This window comes from Lepisosteus platostomus, chromosome 11 (assembly GCF_059453375.1).
Source record: "Lepisosteus platostomus isolate fLepPlt1 chromosome 11, fLepPlt1.hap1, whole genome shotgun sequence".
NCBI lineage: Eukaryota > Metazoa > Chordata > Actinopteri > Semionotiformes > Lepisosteidae > Lepisosteus > Lepisosteus platostomus.
In genome coordinates, this window is record NC_142621.1 from 18,337,410 (window position 1) to 18,359,236 (window position 21,827).

At 37.1% G+C, this 21,827-nt stretch overlaps 1 protein-coding gene across 2 annotated transcripts in view; it reads left to right on the top strand.

Moving 5' to 3' along the window:
- The first annotated feature begins 790 nt into the window (after positions 1-790).
- Positions 791-21,827, top strand: part of LOC148652107 (transmembrane protein 205) — a 30,295-nt gene continuing 9,258 nt past the window's right edge. Inside the window, exons 1-4 of one of the 2 annotated variants that reach the window (XM_088598709.1) lie at positions 791-848; positions 3,369-3,549; positions 4,828-4,991; positions 16,732-20,491. In XM_088598709.1, coding sequence (XP_088454835.1) covers positions 3,450-3,549; positions 4,828-4,991; positions 16,732-17,034 — 567 coding nt within the window. In that variant the 5' untranslated portion in view covers positions 791-848; positions 3,369-3,449 and the 3' untranslated portion in view covers positions 17,035-20,491. Of the gene's footprint in view, positions 849-3,368; positions 3,550-4,827; positions 4,992-16,731; positions 20,492-21,827 lie in introns of those variants that run through there. The other variant, XR_015925227.1, reaches the window with a different exon arrangement.

Below are 21,827 nucleotides of genomic sequence, written 5' to 3' on the forward strand. Positions count from 1 at the left end.
GGTGTCTTCTGGTTAGGATCCTGTAGAAGTCCACTGGTTCAACATTTCTTTAGTCACATGAATGTATTTGGCTGTTCTTCCTTTGGCTGATTCCAGAGCAGCAATATCGTTTGGTATTATAGTGATCAAAATTGTACACAATATTCTAAACGTGGCCCTTTTAGTGCATTGCACAATTCTAACTTAACAATTAAAATGTATGTGCAGGTTTAATTTTCTGTTAGATTAACATTTTATTATTATGTGGTTATGATCTATATTTGAATCACTTGGGTTCGTAGCTACAGTATGTGCACTTTTTTAATTAACGGATTTCTCATTTGTATTTTTTGTGCACTTTTAAAAATTTAGGGTATCCTAGCTGGCAATGATGCTGGTAGTAGTTAATACCCCTTTGTTCTTAAATGTGTGACACAAAATTGTAAATTATAAATGTTATCATTATTTTTTTTATTTTATTTTTTACTGTCATAAGTATAAGCTAAGAACAGATGTGCAAACTTTTCTGTTTAACAATACTTTCATATTGAATACTGCTGGCGCATGTAAGAGTGTATATATACTTTTAGCTCTCGGCAAACAAGTTTATATTCTGTATTTGGTAGGTCAGGCTCAACCCCCCAGTTTTAATATTCAAATAAGCCGAAATCATGGCTCGCCAAACCCAACCCGTGGAATTTAACCCAGCCTATCACCCACGCGTCGTTACCCCTGATTGACAGCTCTGCCAGCCGCATACACAGCAGCACCGGATCTTGGCTGGCCAATGAGAAGTTTTAATTAAAGTAGGGGTGGGAGTGGCTACCGCGCTTAGTGTCTGTAACTATATCAAGGAATAAAGGGAGGAGGTAAACACTGTTTTGAGTTTTGTTGTGAAAATTGGTTAGGTAGAACCGAGTATTAATGCAGAGGGAAGCCATTTAACTTAAAATAAAGCAATTGCAACTTTCAGCAGGTTGTGACGATTATATTTTGATTCGATTCGTTTTGGATTTGACAAAGTATATTTGTTAAACTTAGCCATACGAAACCTGGTATAGCAGGTACTCATTAAAAGCGGAGGTTTAAACATGGTTTATGTTGTAATGAAGTCAAGATGAAAATAAACTCAGTTTCATTGTAAGATGATTAAAAACCTGCTGCTGACTGAAAATGAATCGACTGTGAGTGGTCCTCATGGGGTGTTGTGAGCGGAGAAAAACGTTTACTTATATTTAAATATTTGTGCTTTATCGTATTTTAATAAAATAAAGCATTCTTAGTTTAGCGGGTTGTAATCAAACTCAGTCCTGCTTATGAGTGGTTAAAATAAACTCGTGAAGGTGACATTGGTAGCCTCCATTGACTCTGTAAAGTTCTTTAGTTTAATTGGTTTCCAACTTTGAATTATGAACCCCAACTTCCTTGTTCGGCGTCAGGTTTACCTGTTCTTAGTGGTAAACATTAAAGTCTTCTGAGAAATTCAAGTTTACCCTTTTTTTCCACTTTTATCTACCCAATGTGTGTGTTAACTGTAAAAGAAAATAGTACACGGGTGAAGATTGGTACACAAAATTCTAATATAAGTATAAAAATATGGAAACATACAACCAGCGGCACCCTCAATGTGCAATGCAACATTTTAATTGGCACATTCAAATGTGAGTCAAAAATTCCCTGTAGTGGCTCTTTCTGTTGCTGATGTGTTTAATCTATGCTGTTTAAGTTTGTTAGTCATAAATTATAATATTAGTTGTGAATGTAAGTGTAGTTTATGGTTTATTTCACTGTTGATGTTGTAAATGACTAATCTTTGCCTTAATAGGACAATATCAGTGCAGTTTCAGCTGTTGCTACATGGATGCTGTTTAATTTTAGAAAGTAGTAAATGTTGAAATGTTATTAATCTTTAATTATGTGGTGCTATTAATCTTCCACTACATATAACATGTAATCAAACGTTACAGGTGACCTTTTGCTTGCATTTCAAACTATGTTGTGATTGTTTAACATTTAAGTCATGTGCAGTAGTTGCAACTGGTAAACGTACATTATCCTCCAGAAAGATGTACCTATCAGAGAACATAGGTTGAGAAAAGAAGTACAGAAAAGAAGAGGGAGAGATCTCAAAGCAGGGACGACAGATGAAATCACTGTAATAATGCACTTGTATTTCATTTGGTTTTGAGTCTTTCAGATCTATGTAACTAGTAAAAGGTAGACAAGCCACATAGATAGACACATAGACTGTTTGAGGTGTTTTACTGAAAGTTAATAGTTTCGTATTTCACATTATTCCAATGTTAAAATACATTTTATCATTGTAAAATATGTGCACCTTGTTCTTGTTTGTAATGTATTTGTGTTCTTCAAAGCTGGTTAATTAAAATTTCTTAGTTATATAATTCATTTATTAATTGTTATAAATAGTAAAATAAATTTGGGGTGGTAATAGATTACCATTAGGTGGTGATAGTAGTGTAGTGTATGTGCTAATTGTGATCCTTTCCAAGATCTTGCATTAAAAGTATTACGAGTAAATATGGGGTATTTGATCTTGTCATGGGGTAAAGTGATTTACCAGAAGTGGGTAGACAAGGCATGACTTCTAATTTCCTTTAACAGTGTGCTGTAATGCAGTTCAGTTTTATCTGACTGGCAATCAGTTAGTGAGGATAATACACTACTTTGTTGGGGTGTACTCTCAGACTGGGACATAAGGACCTCACTACCCATCTAAAAGCCACAGAACCATCTTTAAGACAACCAAAAAAACAACCATGCAAGTCTTAGGCATTTTGCTTTATTCTGCAGTATTCTTTTTACTGCAAAGGATTTTGTCTATTTATGCAGAAACCCTATTCCATAGCGTTATGTTAATTACAATTTTAAGATGAGACATATTGTGTAGTACAACAATAACTTTGTAGATTTATATATGTGTAGAAAGGGACCAGTGTTAATGATGAGGTCACTTGATATTTAGTCAGTTAGGTTTGATTGGTAAATGTGATAGACCAGCTACTGTACCACAGAATTTCATGTTGGCTGGTAAAACAAGGTTTAGTTTACCTTGTTGTGAATTTTTAAAGGTTCAGAGGAAAGTGTTTCGCTAAATGACAGGCTTGGTGTTCTTTTCACTGGAGCTCCATAGCGAGTTATAATAGTGAAACATGTTAGAGGTGGTTTAGATTTGATTGTTGATGCTCATAACTTGCATATATTGTAACTCCTGTATCTAAAATATCTATGATTATAACCAACAAATTGTAGCCTTCAAGGACCAAAGCTAAGCATTACTGCCTGCAGTATGTCAGGGTTGAAGAAGTGACAAAGGCAGTGTGAGGCAGAGACTCCAGGATTTTATATTGTTTGTGTGTACCCTGAAGGTATACAAGACTGTAGAATTTGTGCGGGCACCATCGTGAGGGACAGGACCATCAGCCTGAGTGTCTGCTCAGGGAGTGAAAATGCCTACAGACAGAGAGCCCACAGTGACAGCCAAACTACTGCAGCTCATCTTTCTCTCCACCTTCTGGGGCATGCAGATCTGGGTCACCTTCATATCAGGTAAAATCTCTAATGAGCACTCTTTTTTCTTTTCCAGAAGGGATGTGGAGAATAGCTGGTTTTAAATCAGCTGTGAATTTTTGTTTATTTTTATATTGAAGATATATTGATGCAAATGTTATTTCTGTTTGGAGTTGAATTGGTTTAATTTGAAACCAGAATTTAATAATTTTACTAATTATACTTTTTGAGGTCCCAGAAAGTAGAAGATTTCAAGTTGCTTATAAAAATTATCTGGTACATCCAATGACACTGTGACTAAAGCAAGTTTAAGGTGAATCATTGAAAAAATGTTACTTTAGCATTTAAAAATAGTAGTTGTTGGTTGTTGGTAGTAGCAGCAGAGACGGCTTCAGTTGCAGGGTTGAAAAACTGTGTAATTTAGTAAAATGGAACAAAAACATACCCTGTTTTTGGATACAAACTATTTCTGTATCTCCCTTGCAACAGTAAGTAATGTTGCTTTATTAGTTCAGGTGGGTAGCTGCGTCAGCATGCATAGGCTGCAAAGGAACAAGTAATAGGTTAATTCTACGCTGAAAAAAGGGAGAAAGCAAACACAACGTTTCGGCAGTGAAGCCTTCTTCAGGTGTGAGAAAGACAAGGCAGTAACAAAGATAATGTAGCGGGAAAATAAAAGCTGGCCCCTCAGGACAATTCCGGTTCACCCAGATGGCATCTTGTACCTCCAGCAACCATATTTACTGTATCTCTTGCAGTAAATGCCCAGCCATCTACATTGGAGAAACAGGAAGGAGACTCAGAGACCGCTTCAGAGAACATGTTAGGGCTGTGAAGATTTAAGATCTTTCCAAGCCTATTGTTTTTCATTTCACCTCTGACGGCCGTGACTACTCTAATCTCTCCGTCTGTGTTCTCAAAGACAGTTTTCCGAACTCATACATCAGAAAGACTACAGAAACCAAAATTATCCTGCAGCTAGGATCACACCTTCCCCCTTCTCTTAATGACAAACTACTTTTCTTTTAAATTCTCTCTATTCATTGAAGGTTTCATTTCACACCCCTCTACACCTATTCTGACTTCACACCTCTTGATTGGCCTCTCTTTCTGTCCCCTGCTCCCGCCTCTCGCCCCTCCTCTCTCCCAGCTTTTATTCTCCCGCTACATTACCTTTGTTTACTGCCTTGTCTTTCTCACACCTGAAGAAGGCTTCAAGGCTGAAATGTTGTGTTTTCTTTCTCCCTTTTTTCAGCATGGAATAAACCTATTACTTGTTCCCATGTTGCTTTATGATGGGTTACTCTTTTTTTCTAGGCTTTGTGATGGACAATAATCTGAACAGACACACATTTGGATTCATCCAGAGTCGGCTGTTCCCTTTCTATTTCCATATCGGCTCTGCCTGTGCATTTTTCAATCTTACTATATTTGCCATTTACCATCCTAGTGACCTGCTAGATGACAAGGAGGCCTTCCAGGTACGCCATTCAGAATTGAAGCCTTGGTGTCTGTCTAATCTTGACCCTTGTTTACCAAGAGATTAGAGATTTTGGCTGCTCTTTTGAGTCTGCATTGAATCTGATTTAGGGGGTGCAAATGACATGTTTTTCTTGACCCGTTTGGTAAATGAGAAGAGTGCTGTGGATAGTGGTAGAAATCTTAATTTACGTTTTGGGGTAAGTTTCCCGAAAACGATGAGTCTTGGAGATTAACGAGCAACTTTACGATGTACGTACATAACATATGTGCTACTTTTTCCCAAAACCCCTCTTAATCTGTCATTTTAAGAGTGAGTATAAAGTACTTCTTTGTTAACCACGCCCCTGAAGTCGCTTAGCAAAAAGCATCACAATCTTAAGATGGAGTTTCACGATTTTCTTAGTACTACGATGCTTTCGGGAAACTCACCTCGGTCCTGTTATGAAAAAACGCTAAGAAATCTGTGTGTAGTTGTCTATAGTTAAAGGTTTTGACTCCTTTCACCCCATAATTGACTACAATGAACGTTTTTTCTTTAATGTGATAGTTTACATGGAAGTCATATTAGATTGCTTTAAATCCACCAAATCAGAGCAGACAAGTAGTTTAACATGCTTAAGCTTGGTACAGATGCAGCCATTCAAAATGCGCGGGCGATACCGCATAATTTTCCGGTACACTGTACGCAGTCTACCGCAAGCTACCGGTAAATACCGCGAGTTACCGGTAAATACCGCTAGTTACCGTAAATTCTCCTATAATACGACAAGCAAAATAATAGTATCCGGAATTTCCGCAAGGTGGAGCTAATAAAGCTCAACCTCTCATGTTTGAGCTGTGGCCATCAGTCTTTAACGAAGATATTACTAATAGTATTAATAATGAATGACCTTGGACAAGCTGTAAGTGTAAACTCAAAGTATTGCCCTGGTCAACATTCTTTTTTTTTATTGACCGTCTTTGTAAAAGTAACACCACAGCATTTCGCAATCACGCATTTGTTTCCAATCATGCAAAGTACAGTGATTCCCCATGCCTTTCACATGCTCATAAAAGAGATTGATTTAGGAACATAAACATATTACCGTATGCAAACTGTACTGTATACAGTATGTATATGTATATTTAATGTCTTAACTGTGCCCGTTTAAGTATTGAATATTCATATCTAATTTTACCACTGAAGGGAAATCTTAGTAGCTGAGCATAAAAAGAATAGGAGCATACTGCAACGCGTGTGAAGGCCATAAACGATATTAATTTTGGAACATAAACATACAGTATATAGCTGGTCTTGGTACTTTAAAGAAATAAATACACACCAGTATTCCATTTCTCCCTAAACATTTTAAGCTTCGAAGTCTTTAACTAACGTGATACCGGAGTCAACAAGCATACTTTTAGAATTTGATTAATGGGGAATATAATATGGAATCTATGGAAAAGTATGATTATATTCGTGTACTGCGACAGGGCTGTGTAGGGCTGTTTCGCCTCCCTGTTCATGCGAGTTGTCTTGTAGCCTACTGGTCTAGGTGCGTGACTAACAACGCACAGGTTGTGTATTCGAATCCAGCTGGTGGTGGACTTTTCTTTTAACAAACATTTCTTCGAAAAAATAGAATAGCGATATTATGGACAATCAATTGACTTTTATATTTCAAAATATTGCAACATGATCGATTCTAAGTCATTTTTGATAACAATGAATAGTCACCTTCTTCCCTTCTGACAGCGGTTCCTGCTTCTATTGTGTGTGTGTGTGTGCAACAGAGTAAATTTTTATAGAGAAATGGAGGCTGGACAGTATGCGTTACAATATAAACATTTATATTGATTTAAATCGTGTTCTGATTTAAATCGCAAACGCATGTTTAATTATGTGTTTTTTAATCATAATCAGGCTAATGCATTTCTGCATTTTCTGTATGAACCAGCTTAGAGGTTCATACAGAAAGACAGCTTGTGTTTAAATTGAGTGTAAGGTAATTTATGCTTCTAAAGTCATGGTCAGCATTTATTATTGTACTGTGCTGTAAACTTTTTCTGTGCCTAGTCACATTATTTTATAGCGTTTTTATTGCGTTATTAAATCCGGTGGCGCTGTGTGTTAGTTTCCTGACTCCCATGTCACATGGTCTGTGATTGAATCCCATGGAACTATGACTTTATTTTTTAACAAACATTTCTTTGAAAAAATAAAACGTTTCCCTTGGTCAGAGATTAAATAAAACCTCACTCGCACCAAACAAATTTATATTTCTAAATATCACAACATGATCGAATTTAAGTCTTTTTAATAACAATGAATAGTCACCTATGCGTTACAAAATATACATTTATATTGATTTGAATCGCGTTTTGATTTAAATCGTAAACGCGTGTTTAAATATATGTGTTTAAAGGCGATATACTGTATAAAAGCGCTGATTCCTATGGAGTGTGTTCCGCCGGGGATTCAAAAAAATTATTTTAAATAGGCTGATAAAGCTTAGACTACTGTAACTGTATTCTAGCCTGTATTACAACAGAACATTGGACAATGCAACGTAAATTGCAAAAATGCACTTGGAATCTGTCCAAGCCCTCCTACAAAAATTATTTAAACTGCGACACTGATCATTCATCTCTAAATAAACTTTATTTTATATAGCGTTTTAAGCGAATAGGTAATTAGATTGCTCATAAACCTAATCGCTTTTTCTACATAAACACAGCGTGATTGCTCTCTGAAAATGCTTTTCCTTTATATTTAGGCTCAGATTTCAACTATAGATCGTATTATTATAAACTTTCTTGGAAAAATGTATTTTATGTAAACCATGTTTGCTATTTAGGGCTAAAATACGTTCATTGTCTTCCAATCGAGTCGAGTTGACATTGGAAGCTTGCCACACCCGGACTGTTAAACCAACGCATTAGCACGTCAAAGCCCATTGAGGGTATTGAGCCAGTATTGGCTTTAGTATTCCCCCCCTCTCCCCTCAATTCAATTCAAGGTGTTTCATTTGCATGACAGATGGGTACAAGCAGTGTTGGGTATGTATATTGTAACGCTTACTGTGTAAGAGCCGGCGTACCAGAGCAGCGCACCGAGGGAGCGTCTGCATTTATAACTTAGTTGTTAAAATTAGTCAAGCGATATGAAGCATCTCCTTTTACTTTTAAGTCCCTTAAATACATTGAGCACAGCTTTCTCACCACTTAAGATTGCTTTTGATACCATCCTTACACAAAGCAGAAGAGAAATCTTAGTGCCTGAGCATAAAAAGAATAGGAGCATACTGCAACGCGTGTGAAGTCCATAAACGATATTAATTTTGGAACTTAAACATACAGTATATGGCTGGTCTCGGTACTTTAAAGAAAACATACACACCAGTATTCCATTTCTCCCTAAACATTTTAAGCATCGAAGTCTTTAACTAACGTGATACCGGAGTCAACAAGCATACTTTTAGAATTTGATTAAAAGGGAATATAATATGGAATCGCGTATCTCAAGAAATTAATAACGATATAATTATATTCATGTTGCAAAAGAACTGCAACGGACATAAAAACTCCCTTGCTTTTAACAGAGCGTTCCATAATTTCTAACTACGAAAATGATTTAAACAGCGACACTTATCATTCAACCAGAGCTCGAAATATCACAAGGATCCTCTAGAGCACAGCAAAGACTGTATTAAAAGAATCGCGTATCTCAAGAAATTAATAAGATTTAATTATATTCGTGTAATTCGTATAATTATATAATGCCAGCGAACTCTTGTTTTTATGTCCACTATAACAGACAATCTCCTTTGCTTTTAACCGAGCGTTTAATAATTTCATAAAATGAAAATGATTTACTTTATTTCCCTCACGGGATCAATAAAATTATCTATCATCTGTCTAAACTATGGGACAGAATTCTGGGGTCTCCCCATACCAGAGATTATGGTAGGGCTTCAGAATGGTGATTGGCCAACCAACAAAAACAACCATATAAACATAATACCAACCAAAAACATAGATAACATCCACAATACAAAATCAAATATATCAAACCATTATACTCTCGCAAATTCCTCCAATTATCATAATCCTGCCCCTTATGCAAAACCAAACCCTCCTCCCATCCCAGTTTATCCTCTTTATCATCCTCAAAATCTACCTCGATTTTCAACTTAAAGCATTACTGCTTACTGGGTTTTTGAGGGGGAGGTGTCTTTCGCTGGAAATCTCGCCTGCTTCCACTACTCAACCCCCTCTCTGCCGGAGTGCTGGCTGTGACGAATTAAACCGGTTTCACAGGTATTCAAAGTAGGAAGTACAGTGTTAAGTGGTAGCTGGGCTACTCCCTCAATAGAATCGCTTTAACATGCTAATGCGTTGGTTTAACAGTACGCTGGGCAAACGTTCCGAGGTCAAATTCTTCCAGCACGGGGGTACCTTTAAAGCGGAGACGACGGCACCGAAATGTTTTGCCGCGCCTTCTCTTTAAAGCCCTGGCCAAATATGAAGACAGTACGTACAGTTATAATTCAAACGGAATTAAAAACTACACATCCCAGTTACCATAGTGGTGCTTGTGATCATTGCGTTTAACCAACGAAACAGGGCGAAAAATCAGTCACATCATTTACAAAGTAAATACATATAAGAAAGACAAGCAGTTAGAGGTGCTACCAAAATTAGAAAATGAAGCAGATACAGACACTAAGTCTTCTGAAAAGAAAGGTTCTGAGGTTAGATTTAAATGCACTCAGGGTACGTGACTGATATCACTGGGAATACAAATTGAGAGCTCTGGGGTGCAGCTTGAGAAGACCCTATCACCCACAGAATGTAGATGTTCTTGAGGACAGCTAGAAGACCAGAGTCAGACGGACAAAGGTGGGGAGTAGACGGATAATAAGCCATATTATTATTAGAATGAGGATGAGGATTTTGAAGTTGACTCGAAACCTGATAGATAACCAATGCAAGGACTTGAAAACAGGTGTAATGCATCCCTGATAGGATTCTCACTGTCATATTCTGAACATATTGAAGATTGCTCAGTGTGGATTTAATTTCCCCAGTGAACAGGATGTGCATTTATTAATTCTAGAAAAAAAAAGCCTTTCTTGATTTCTCTAGTTCTTAGTTTCTCTAGTTCCCTTTAAAATAAACTATTATTCCACAATGCAGAGTATTACATGGCCAGTATTTACACATGATATTTGTGATTTAAAGAAATGAACACAAGCAGCTTTTGGAGATTGAAGTGTTGGCTGAGTTATTGCAGGATAAAAGACTAGAGATGTTGGTAAGAAGAAGATAATTTTGGGATAGCTGAGGAATACACTGATAACAAGAACACTTCCTAATGGGGTTAGGCATACTTTTGATGAAGATGATGAAGTTAACAGACTGTATGTTTACATAGATACTGAAATGAGGATTGTATTTTAGATTTTGTGTAGTTGCTAGCGTTGAACTATGTGTTGGATGCACATGAATTGAAGGAATGGGCAAACATAGCTGATGCGGATCCACAGAGCCAGCATATTAAGATGTTTATAATTAGAGGCAATTTGTTTAAATAACTAGGTATGGATACTGATGTGCAAGAGAGGTGGAAAGGCTGTTTCCTTAAGCCAGCACTATAAAATATTTTATTCTCAGTGAGATGCTGCCATTTCATAGTGGGTTTCTAACACTGTGTATAGTTCCATCCACACAGTGCCTTTACTTCCATCCATTTCTAATCTCTTTATCCAGTACAGAGGATTTGGAGCCTATCCCAGTAAGCGACGGACACAAGGCAGAATACACCCTGGACATAGCACCAGTCCATCACAGGACAGACAGACACAAACACACACACACCAGGGCCAGTTTAAATCTAACCTCAGAACCTTTCTTTTCAGAAGACTTAGTGTCTGTATCTGCTTCATTTTCTAATTTTGGTAGCACCTCTAACTGCTTGTCTTTCTTATATGCATTTACTTTATATGGAGCCAGCAGCCATATCACCCTGCAACTCACAACTGGCAACCCACTGAAGCTAAGCAGGTGTGAGCCTGGTCAGTACCTGGATGGGAGACCTCCTGGGAAAAACTAAGGTTGCTGCTGGAAGAGGTGTTAGTGGGGCCAGCGGGGGGCGCTCACCCTGCGGTCCATGTGGGTCCTAATGCCCCAGTATAGTGACGGGGACACTATACTGTAAACAGGCGCCGTCCTTCGGATGAGACGTAAAACCGAGGTCCTGACTCTCTGTGGTCATTAAAAAGCCCAGGGCGCTTCTCGAAAAGAGTAGGGGTGTAACCCCGGTGTCCTGGCCAAATTTCCAATTGGCCCTTACTAATCATGGCCTCCTAATAATCCCCCTCTATGAATTGGCTACATTACTCTGCTCTCCTCCCCACTGATAGCTGATGTGTGGTGAGCGTTCTGGCGCACTATGGCTGCCGTCGCATCATCCAGGTGGATGCTGCACATTGGTGGTGGTGGAGGGGAGTCCCCATTACCTGTAAAGCACTTTGAGTGGAGTGTCCAGAAAAGCGCTACATAAGTGTAAGCAATTATTAATTATTATTATTATTATTAATTATTATTACTTTGTAATCTGTGGTCCTTTTATCTGTTTTTACATCTACTGTATTGCTTTGAGATGCCACCTTTAATGGTGATATATCAAATAAAGTTTTTTATTATTGTTATAGGGAAACATGATCAGATTTTCCCTGGTTCAGAAAAAAAGATCTAAAGTATACTAGTTTGTCACTCTTCTCATTCCCTTTGCTAAATGACTTTTCATACTAATCTGATCAATCTAACTGCCAGTTTTCTGTGCTTTCTCTATCCTGCTAGATTTGCAATTATTCTGAAAATTTTCATCTTGAAATAACTCATTTCTAAATACCTTTTTCACTGTTAACATCTTGCAGCAACTCTGCGACAAAATATACACTTAGCTCAACCTGACAGTTCATCCAGCTACCAACATTAAATAAAACAAATCTTAAGATTTCTATATTTATGTCTTTATTTAGTGGTTTCATTAGTGACAAAGGCTAAACTTTCTTGGAAAAATGTCTTTTATGTGTTGCGGAAAAAACTGACTTGCTTTAACAAAATATGTTTACAAATCCTTTCACCTGGCAGTTTACCTGAATGCCCTGAAAGCCCTCCTTGAAACCATAGTTGCTATTAATTCATTTAGGGCTCACTGACAGAATTGCTGTTTTGTATGCATGCTAATTTCTGATTCCTCACTCTGTTTCATGTTTATAGATAAGACTATTGATCGCGAAGGGAAATTGATGTACATGTTTGCATGTTCTTTTGTAACGTACACCTTTTTGTGATTTTTTTGTATATCTAAGCAAGTGTTGCTGCATCCCTCTTCTGCACTATAGGCATGGCTTTTTTTCTGTTTGCTCAATTTCTAAAACTTTTTGCTCATGTGCATTTTTGTATTTTTTACACCTCTAGCACTTTAACGTCCTGAATTTTCATTTGCCTTAATTTGTAGAATGAATTTGAGTTTTAGCCTTAAGTTTTCACTTTCTTTTGTTTCTTGTCCTACAACTGTTATTATTGATCACCGAATTATTGTACTTGACATGACTTCATTCAGCCTTTCCTGAACGTCTATGACAGGCAGAGAGAGTGCTGTTTCTGGTGCGATCTTTTGCAGCTGATATTTCACTGTTTTAAACGAACAAGAAATTAGATCACTTATTCTATATAAATACAGCGTAATTGCCCTCCGAAAATCCTCTTTTTCTTGTTTGTTTTAGAGACCTTGATCAAAACTGATTTTAGATGTCAGAAAGGATTTATTTTCTCTGTATTTCCTACATTGCTTTGTCGAGATTTTAACTTTATATTTAGGCTCAGATTTCAACTATAAATCGTACACTAATTAATAGCAGTAAATACTGATGTTTTGCTCCCTCTTACCACAAAAATATATATATATGTTTTGTAGCTGGGATGAACTTGATTTCGTATGCGTAGCTACTGCGATTTGGACACGAAGCGGTTAAAGATGGCGGCAAATCAGGCACCCAGAGAGGGGGGCGGGCGTCTTCTCGCCTCCATAACTAAAATGCCAAATAGGAGTGGCTTAAGCGACATACACAGTCGTGTAACTGACAGTTTGAGGTAGCCTATCGTGTAAATTTCGCTTTGTTGCTGATAGGTTAAGCTTTCGAAACTCTGCCCCGAAGTCATGTGACTGATTTTCGCCCTGTTTCGTTGGTTAAACGCAATGATCACAAGCACCACCATGGTAACTGGGATGTGTAGTTTTTAATTCCGTTTGAATTATAACTGTACGTACTGTCTTCATATTTGGCCAGGGCTTTAAAGAGAAGGCGCGGCAAAACATTTCGGTGCCGTCGTCTCCGCTTTAAAGGTACCCCCGTGCTGGAAGAATTTGACCTCGGAACGTTTGCCCAGCGTACTGTTAAACCAACGCATTAGCATGTTAAAGCGATTCTATTGAGGGAGTAGCCCAGCTACCACTAAACACTGTACTTCCTACTTTGAATACCTGTGAAACCGGTTTAATTCGTCACAGCCAGCACTCCGGCAGAGAGGGGGTTGAGTAGTGGAAGCAGGCGAGATTTCCAGCGAAAGACACCTCCCCCTCAAAAACCCAGTAAGCAGTAATGCTTTAAGTTGAAAATCGAGGTAGATTTTGAGGATGATAAAGAGGATAAACTGGGATGGGAGGAGGGTTTGGTTTTGCATAAGGGGCAGGATTATGATAATTGGAGGAATTTGGGAGAGTATAATGGTTTGATATATTTGATTTTGTATTGTGGTCGTTATCTATGTTTTTGGTTGGTATTATGTTTATGTGGTTGTTTTTGTTGGTTGGCCAATCACCATTCTGAAGCCCTACCATAATCTCTGGTATGGGGAGACCCCAGAATTCTGTCCCATAGTTTAGACAGATGATAGATAATTTTATTGATCCCGTGAGGGAAATAAAGTAAATCATTTTCATTTTAGGAAATTATTAAACGCTCGGTTAAAAGCAAAGGAGATTGTCTGTTATAGTGGACATAAAAACAAGAGTTCGCTGGCATTATATAATTATACGAATTACACGAATATAATTAAATCTTATTAATTTCTTGAGATACGCGATTCTTTTAATACAGTCTTTGCTGTGCTCTAGAGGATCCTTGTGATATTTCGAGCTCTGGTTGAATGATAAGTGTCGCTGTTTAAATCATTTTCGTAGTTAGAAATTATGGAACGCTCTGTTAAAAGCAAGGGAGTTTTTATGTCCGTTGCAGTTCTTTTGCAACATGAATATAATTATATCGTTATTAATTTCTTGAGATACGCGATTCCATATTATATTCCCTTTTAATCAAATTCTAAAAGTATGCTTGTTCAGCAATCTTAAGTGGTGAGAAAGCTGTGCTCAATGTATTTAAGGGACTTAAAAGTAAAAGGAGATGCTTCATATCGCTTGACTAATTTTAAAAACTAAGTTATAAATGCAGACGCTCCCTCGGTGCGCTGCTCTGGTACGCCGGCTCTTACACAGTAAGCGTTACAATATACATACCCAACACTGCTTGTACCCATCTGTCATGCAAATGAAACACCTTGAATTGAATTGAGGGGAGAGGGGGGGAATACTAAAGCCAATACTGGCTCAATACCCTCAATGGGCTTTGACGTGCTAATGCGTTGGTTTAACAGTCCGGGTGTGGCAAGCTTCCAATGTCAACTCGACTCGATTGGAAGACAATGAACGTATTTTAGCCCTAAATAGCAAACATGGTTTACATAAAATACATTTTTCCAAGAAAGTTTATAATAATACGATCTATAGTTGGAATCTGAGCCTAAATATAAAGGAAAAGCATTTTCAGAGAGCAATCACGCTGTGTTTATGTAGAAAAAGCGATTAGGTTTATGAGCAATCTAATTACCTATTCGCTTAAAACGCTATGTAAAATAAAGTTTATTTAGAGATGAATGATCAGTGTCGCAGTTTAAATAATTTTTGTAGGAGGGCTTGGACAGATTCCAAGTGCATTTTTGCAATTTACGTTGCATTGTCCAATGTTCTGTTGTAATACAGGCTAGAATACAGTTACAGTAGTCTAAGCTTTATCAGCCTATTTAAAATAATTTTTTTGAATCCCCGGCGGAACACAATCCATAGGAATCAGCGCTTTTATACAGTATATCGCCTTTAAACACATATATTTAAACACGCGTTTACGATTTAAATCAAAACGCAATTCAAATCAATATAAATGTATATTTTGTAACGCATAGGTGACTATTCATTGTTATTAAAAAGACTTAAATTCGATCATGTTGTGATATTTAGAAATATAAATTTGTTTGGTGCGAGTGAGGTTTTTTTTTATCTCTGACCAAGGGAAACGTTTCATTTTTTCAAAGAAATGTTTGTTAAAAAATAAAGTCATAGTTCCTTGGGATTCAATCACAGACCATGTGACATGGGAGTCAGGAAACTAACACACAACGCCACCGGATTTAATAACGCAATAAAAACGCTATAAAATAATGTGACTAGGCACAGAAAAAGTTTACAGCACAGTACAATAATAAATGCTGACCATGACTTTAGAAGCATAAATTACCTTACACTCAATTTAAACACGAGCTGTCTTTCTGTATGAACCTCTAAGCTGGTTCATACAGAAAATGTAGAAATGCATTAGCCTGATTATGATTAAAAAACACATAATTAAACACGCGTTTGCGATTTAAATCAGAACACGATTTAAATCAATATAAATGTTTATATTGTAACGCATACTGTCCAGCCTCCATTTCTCTATAAAAATTTACTCTGTTGCACACACACACACAATAGAAGCAGGAACCGCTGTCAGAAGGGAAGAAGGTGACTATTCATTGTTATCAAAAATGACTTAGCATCGATCATGTTGCGATATTTTGAAATATAAAAGTCAATTGATTGTCCATAATATCGCTATTCTATTTTTTCGAATAAATATTTGTTAAAAGAAAAGTTCAGCACCAGCTGGATTCGAATGAACAGGGAGGCGAAACAGCCCTACACAGCCCTGTCGCAGTACACGAATATAATCATACCGTTATTAAATTCTTTAGATACGCGATTCCATATTATATTCCCTATTAATCAAATTCTAAAAGTATGCTTGTTGACTCCGGTATCACGTTAGTTAAAGACTTCCAAGCTTAAAATGTTTAGGGAGAAATGGAATACTGGTGTGTATTTTTCTCTTTAAAGTACCAAGACCAGCTATATACTGTATGTTTATGTTCCAAAATTAATATCGTTTATGGCCTTCACACGCGTTACAGTATGCTCCTATTCTTTTTATGCTCAGCTACTAAGATTTCCCTTCTGTGGTAAAATTCAATATCTACAACGGGCACAGTAAAGACGTTTACAGTAAGTCTTTCTACGACAGACCAACGGACCACGAGTGCCCCTGTCGGTCAACCAATCACGTACCGCGTCATCTTGCGTCATGATACGCGACACCGCAGCCAATTACCTGCGGTACGTGTCTGTACCGCGCACTTTGAATGGCTGCATCTGTAGGTCTAATGGATAGAAACTTCTTGTAATTCACTTTGAGAGAGGAAACCTATTTTATTTTACACAATGTAGCTTTTCATAATCTGACAATCCCTTGTGCTTTGCATGTATCCATGGGTGCAACCAGGCAGTATCTAATGAAATCATTTTTTCTTTGGCCTTCTCAGATTTTTATTTTCTTTGTGTGTGTGACGGTGGCAGCTATAAATGCACAGTGGTTTGGTCAGATGACATCGGAGATCATGGCTGAAATGCACCTAATTGAGCAAGTCTGCGGTTTGGGCCAGGACATAGGTCTCTCCTCCAACTGGGAGGCCTACTCAAAGCTCTGTGACTCTGACCCCAAGTACAAGAAGCTGAGCAACCATCTTTGGCTCTATCACTCCCTCTCCTCACTCTGCAACCTCTGCTGCTTGGTCTGCAATGGTTTCAGCCTGTACTACCTGGCTGAGAATATGACTACTCTATAATAATGCTCCTCCTTGTGCCTTCTGAGCGATTGTGCATGAGGGACGTTTCACACCTGCACCATTCAAAAACACCACACAAGACAACCAAAACAAAGATTACATAATGCCACACTGCAAGCCATATGTAAATTTTCCTTCGTTATGCCTTATTTTTTTCTGTTGAGGTTCACAGGGGAAATACCTTCTAGGGCAGGTAGGTTCTATCCTTATTTTTACAGTAAAGTTTGATATTCTGCTTGTGAGCCTATTATAACAGATTTTTCTGGGGGGAGGATTTAAATGTAGTTTTTTAAACAGACCCATTTTATTTTTGATTTTTAACTTGTATAACTTTTAATTGGGGAAATCTTACCTTTAGGGTCTTTAAGAATACAGCCATGTGTTGCAAAGTAGTGGTTTCCAACCCTGGTCTTGGGGTTTCTATGTTTCTGTTTTTTTGTTCCATAGGCCAATTTAAATTTTCTTTTTTAGTCAAACTTTCAAATTTGCTTTGAGCTCTTTAAATTTTCAGTGTTATTTTATGACAACCCCGTTCCAAATTCTGTGCATCACAATTCCCCTTATTCATTGTTACCTGTAACAACCAAATGCACATATGCACACTGGAAAAAACATTTGATAAATTGCCTATCATCTTTATCTGTTTTTCATAAAATGATCACCTATTAGAAAAAGAGAAGGGAACAAATTCTTAGGCTGAGGAATGACAGCATAAAATTATGTATGCTGATGTTGGAATATGGTGTTTCTGAAAACAAACAAGCAGGAGTAAAGCTAGCACAGATGATTAAAAGCTCGTTTGTAATTCGGACGTGCAGACACAGGTCCCACACAACTAGATTTATACTGTAGAGCTTGTTGACAGCATACATATATAGTTACTTTTTAAGTGCCATTGCATTTATTGAATAGGATGTGATTAATATCTTCATCTCTTGAACGGTTGTAGGTTGTGATTTTTTTATATTATCCTTAAGTAACTTAATTTTAAAAGCTAAAATGATTACAATTACTTAAAATGTGATTGGTGGAAAAAAAGAGAGGAGAGGAAGTGTACCCGAAAGACTGGGTTTGGGAATCACAGGCCTAACTGAATTCTCCCCTATAAAGCTTTTGTGTGCATACCTGTTTCACCATCTCTACATTCAATAATTCTTTTCCATGTTTATTGTTTTCAGCTCCAGAATAAGTACTGCATAATCTTGCCCTGACATTCCTGAGTGCAGATGTTGAGGAGTGATTGCTGAACTCACTTAGTGAAAATATAATTTAATCTTCCTTGTTTGGAGCTAATGTTTTTTTTACACCTCTGATTGGCTGAATCAGTGAACAGTAATAGGCTGATCCATTTAATGCTGGACAAGTCCATCTGCACATATTAGATGGCACTTTTGCTCTGCCTGTTTCTGTGGAATGTTCATGTCATGTTCTCCAAAATATTCTGCAGGTCGGGTTTTTCGGGTCTGGTTGCATTTGACCCTTGCTTTGTATGGTTGCAATGTCTATTTTTTCTGTAGTGGTTTAATCATCATTTGCATGTTCTACAGTAACACCCAAAATTTGCTAAACCAAAAGATTCCCATACCCTTTGTCAGATCAGGCATACAAATCCTGTTGTGCAACACAGTGTATGGTATTTTTCTGGAGGCACTCGCAAGAACAGGACTGGTATAGAACTGTCATACATAAGCAAGTGACAGAAAGCAATTGTAACAAAATGGTAAGCGTAGAACTGCAAAGACACCTGCTACAGGGCCTGATTCAGATATTCGGGCAGAAGCTCCTGTATGTACCACAGGTAAAAAGTTAAGTAATGATAATAATAATTAATAATTGCTTACACTTATGTAGCGCTTTTCTGGACACTCCACTCAAAGCGCTTTACAGGTAATGGGGACTCCCCTCCACCACCACTAGTGTGCAGCATCCACCTGGATGATGCGACGGCAGCCATAGTGCGCCAGAACGCTCACCACACACCAGCTATCAGTGGGGAGGAGAGCAGAGTAATGTAGCCAATTCATAGAGGGGGATTATTAGGAGGCCATGATTGGTAAGGGCCAATGGGAAATTTGGCCAGGATGCCGGGGTTACACCCCTACATAAGTAATGCCAGTAAATGGGATGGTATTTAGTGGTATTATAGTGTTGCATTTGATATACTGTACATAGTGTACATCGACACTACATGATACAGAATATCTGAATTCCTATTGAAGTTTTCACCATTTACAAAGTTGAAATGCACTTTTTTCCTGTGAATTAAGCTACTTGTGACAAAGGGAATGATTAACTTTGTTAATGTTGTCTTTTCACGTAATGTTACGTAGAATATTTGTAATTTTAAGTTGTCATTTCAAGTGAGGTTTTGGGCAGTAAAGCACTTGGAAGACTTTAAGGAGTTCATGAAAGTATTGGAAAAGTATATGGTACAAGCGTGAAATCTTATTGTGTAAAAACTAGTTGTTAAGCACATTACCTATTTCCATACTTTTTTTAGTAATTTAGAATTCATTTTTATCAATTAGCATTTTTTTAAAGTCTTTCTCCATTTCATATAGAATTCATTCATCGGTTGAGTGATCAGTTTGAAAAAAGGAGGTTCCAGTTAGCCTAGCATCTTACTAGTAGTATACCTTTTTTAAAGAGTGAGCCAGTTTATTTACCTTACAATCTTTACAGGTGTATTTTATCCATCCCCTCCCCTTCTCCAGTCTTAACCCAGACATGAAAAGGAAAAGGGTTGTTGTACCGTTATAGTGTGTTATCTTTCCTTGCATATGACGCCAATGTCCAAACTGATTGCATATGATGCATATGTAAGTGCATAATTTCCTTTTCAATGTCCTAAATGGGATCTCTCTCTTGATTTTGTGTACCTATGTACCAGTATATCTTAAGTACACTCCTGTCTTAACACACCTCCTAACAGGGTCTTAACTTTCCAGACTGAGACTAGAGCCAAAGCGGGGAAGATAGGAAGGTCTACAAAAAAAACTGCTGTCCAAGTCAGCAATGTTGTCTGAGTACTGTGAGACATTTGTTATCTGAAGGCTCTGTAGTAAAGACTTAAATATTACCCACTCTGCTACTTTTTTTCCCTCTTCACTGATATCAGGTTTTAAGCAATGCAGAAGACAAGCCTGTGTAAATGTATGTATTAGGGCCAGGTGCTATATGCTGTAAGATGTGGCTAATTGACTCGGAAGGAAATTGATTTACTGTGTTTTGTAGGAGTGTTTGCGTTCTTGAAATTGAGAGCCTGAGGAGGGTTCTGATTTATAAACATACCTGTACTGATATCTCAAATTACAATGAATCGGGGCAAGATACCAGCTTGCTGGTATAATAAATATGCATGACTCAATATCAGGCAGCTGATATGCACATTGTCAATGCAAACTGTTAACAATGCTATTTTCTATCAAAAGTTCAAAATAGGATTCACTTGTACATTGTTTTTTAAAGTACTCTAATTTTAAAAAAATATACTGGGCATTATAAATTAAAAATCATTTTTTACTTTAAAAAAAAAGTACTTGGTTAAAATTAATGTATAATGTGAATGGTCTTAACTCAGTTATTTGGATAACTGGCATTTTCAATTGTCTATCATACTGTGAAATTTCAAGCATGTGTATTTAAAGCATAAAAGGGATTTATTTATTATAAAATATTGCATGTGGATATTTTAAAAAGGGTTAATGTCTCTAAAAACAAATGTTTGTCATAGTAATATAAAAAGGCTTGAAGTGAAATGAAATTAGATATGTAGGTGCTGGAAAGGGAATATTAAAATATGATTGAATCTCTTTATTGTTTTTGTTATTGAAGTTTAGAAGGCTGGATTTCCTTTCTGTGTGAAATTATTGCATCAGTACCTTCAGGCTGGAAGTTTTAAATGTGTGTTTTTTACCATTACAACTTACTATTCTTGCATAGTGTATTCAATAAGGCAACTTCATGATATGAAGCTGCCACAAACTTACTACCTACTGCTATGATGCATCATTATGCTGCATATAGTATATCATCAAATAGGTTGCACTGTTTTTTTGCCTAATGGGATTTGAATACTAAGATGTGGTGGGCTGTGAAGGACAAAGACTTTTTTATAGGTTACATCAAAACAGAACCATAAAACCAGCTAGTCCCTTAACTTCACACTATAAAAAGCTTCACTTTGATTAAAAGTGCATCTTGCTTTAAATTTATTCAGAACCTTTAGAATTCCTGTGATGAGAGCCTATGACCAAATACAGTCACATGATTTATTAAACATTTTAAATGTTCTATGACTCTGTGATTCCCGTGGGTCTTCAGACAAATCATAATATATGCTGTAGTACGGTACAATAAATCAGTTTTGATTCTCAGATGCAAAGTGTAAACGCTGTTTGGGATAAGTATTGTATTATGATAAACATTACATGGGTCTTTTTAATGATCCTATTAAATCCTCATGGTGTTCATGTCTCATAATCCAAAGTGAGATTAGTATTCAACTCTCTTAACACTAAACTGTCATTTTGATAACAGAACTTTAGTAAGTGGCTTTGGTATTACCTCATTGCCTCACACAGATAATTAGATATCAAAGCCACTTATTAAAATAAACAAATTAACTGCTCACCCTGATTATAAGAAGACAAATGACTAGACATGCCAAAACCTTTACCTACGTTTACAGTGAAGCAACACTTTTAAAACACATAGTCACTCATGTCACATAACCACTATTTTCAATAATTGCAGATATTAAAATGTCCATACTTTAGGGTTTCCAGCACCTT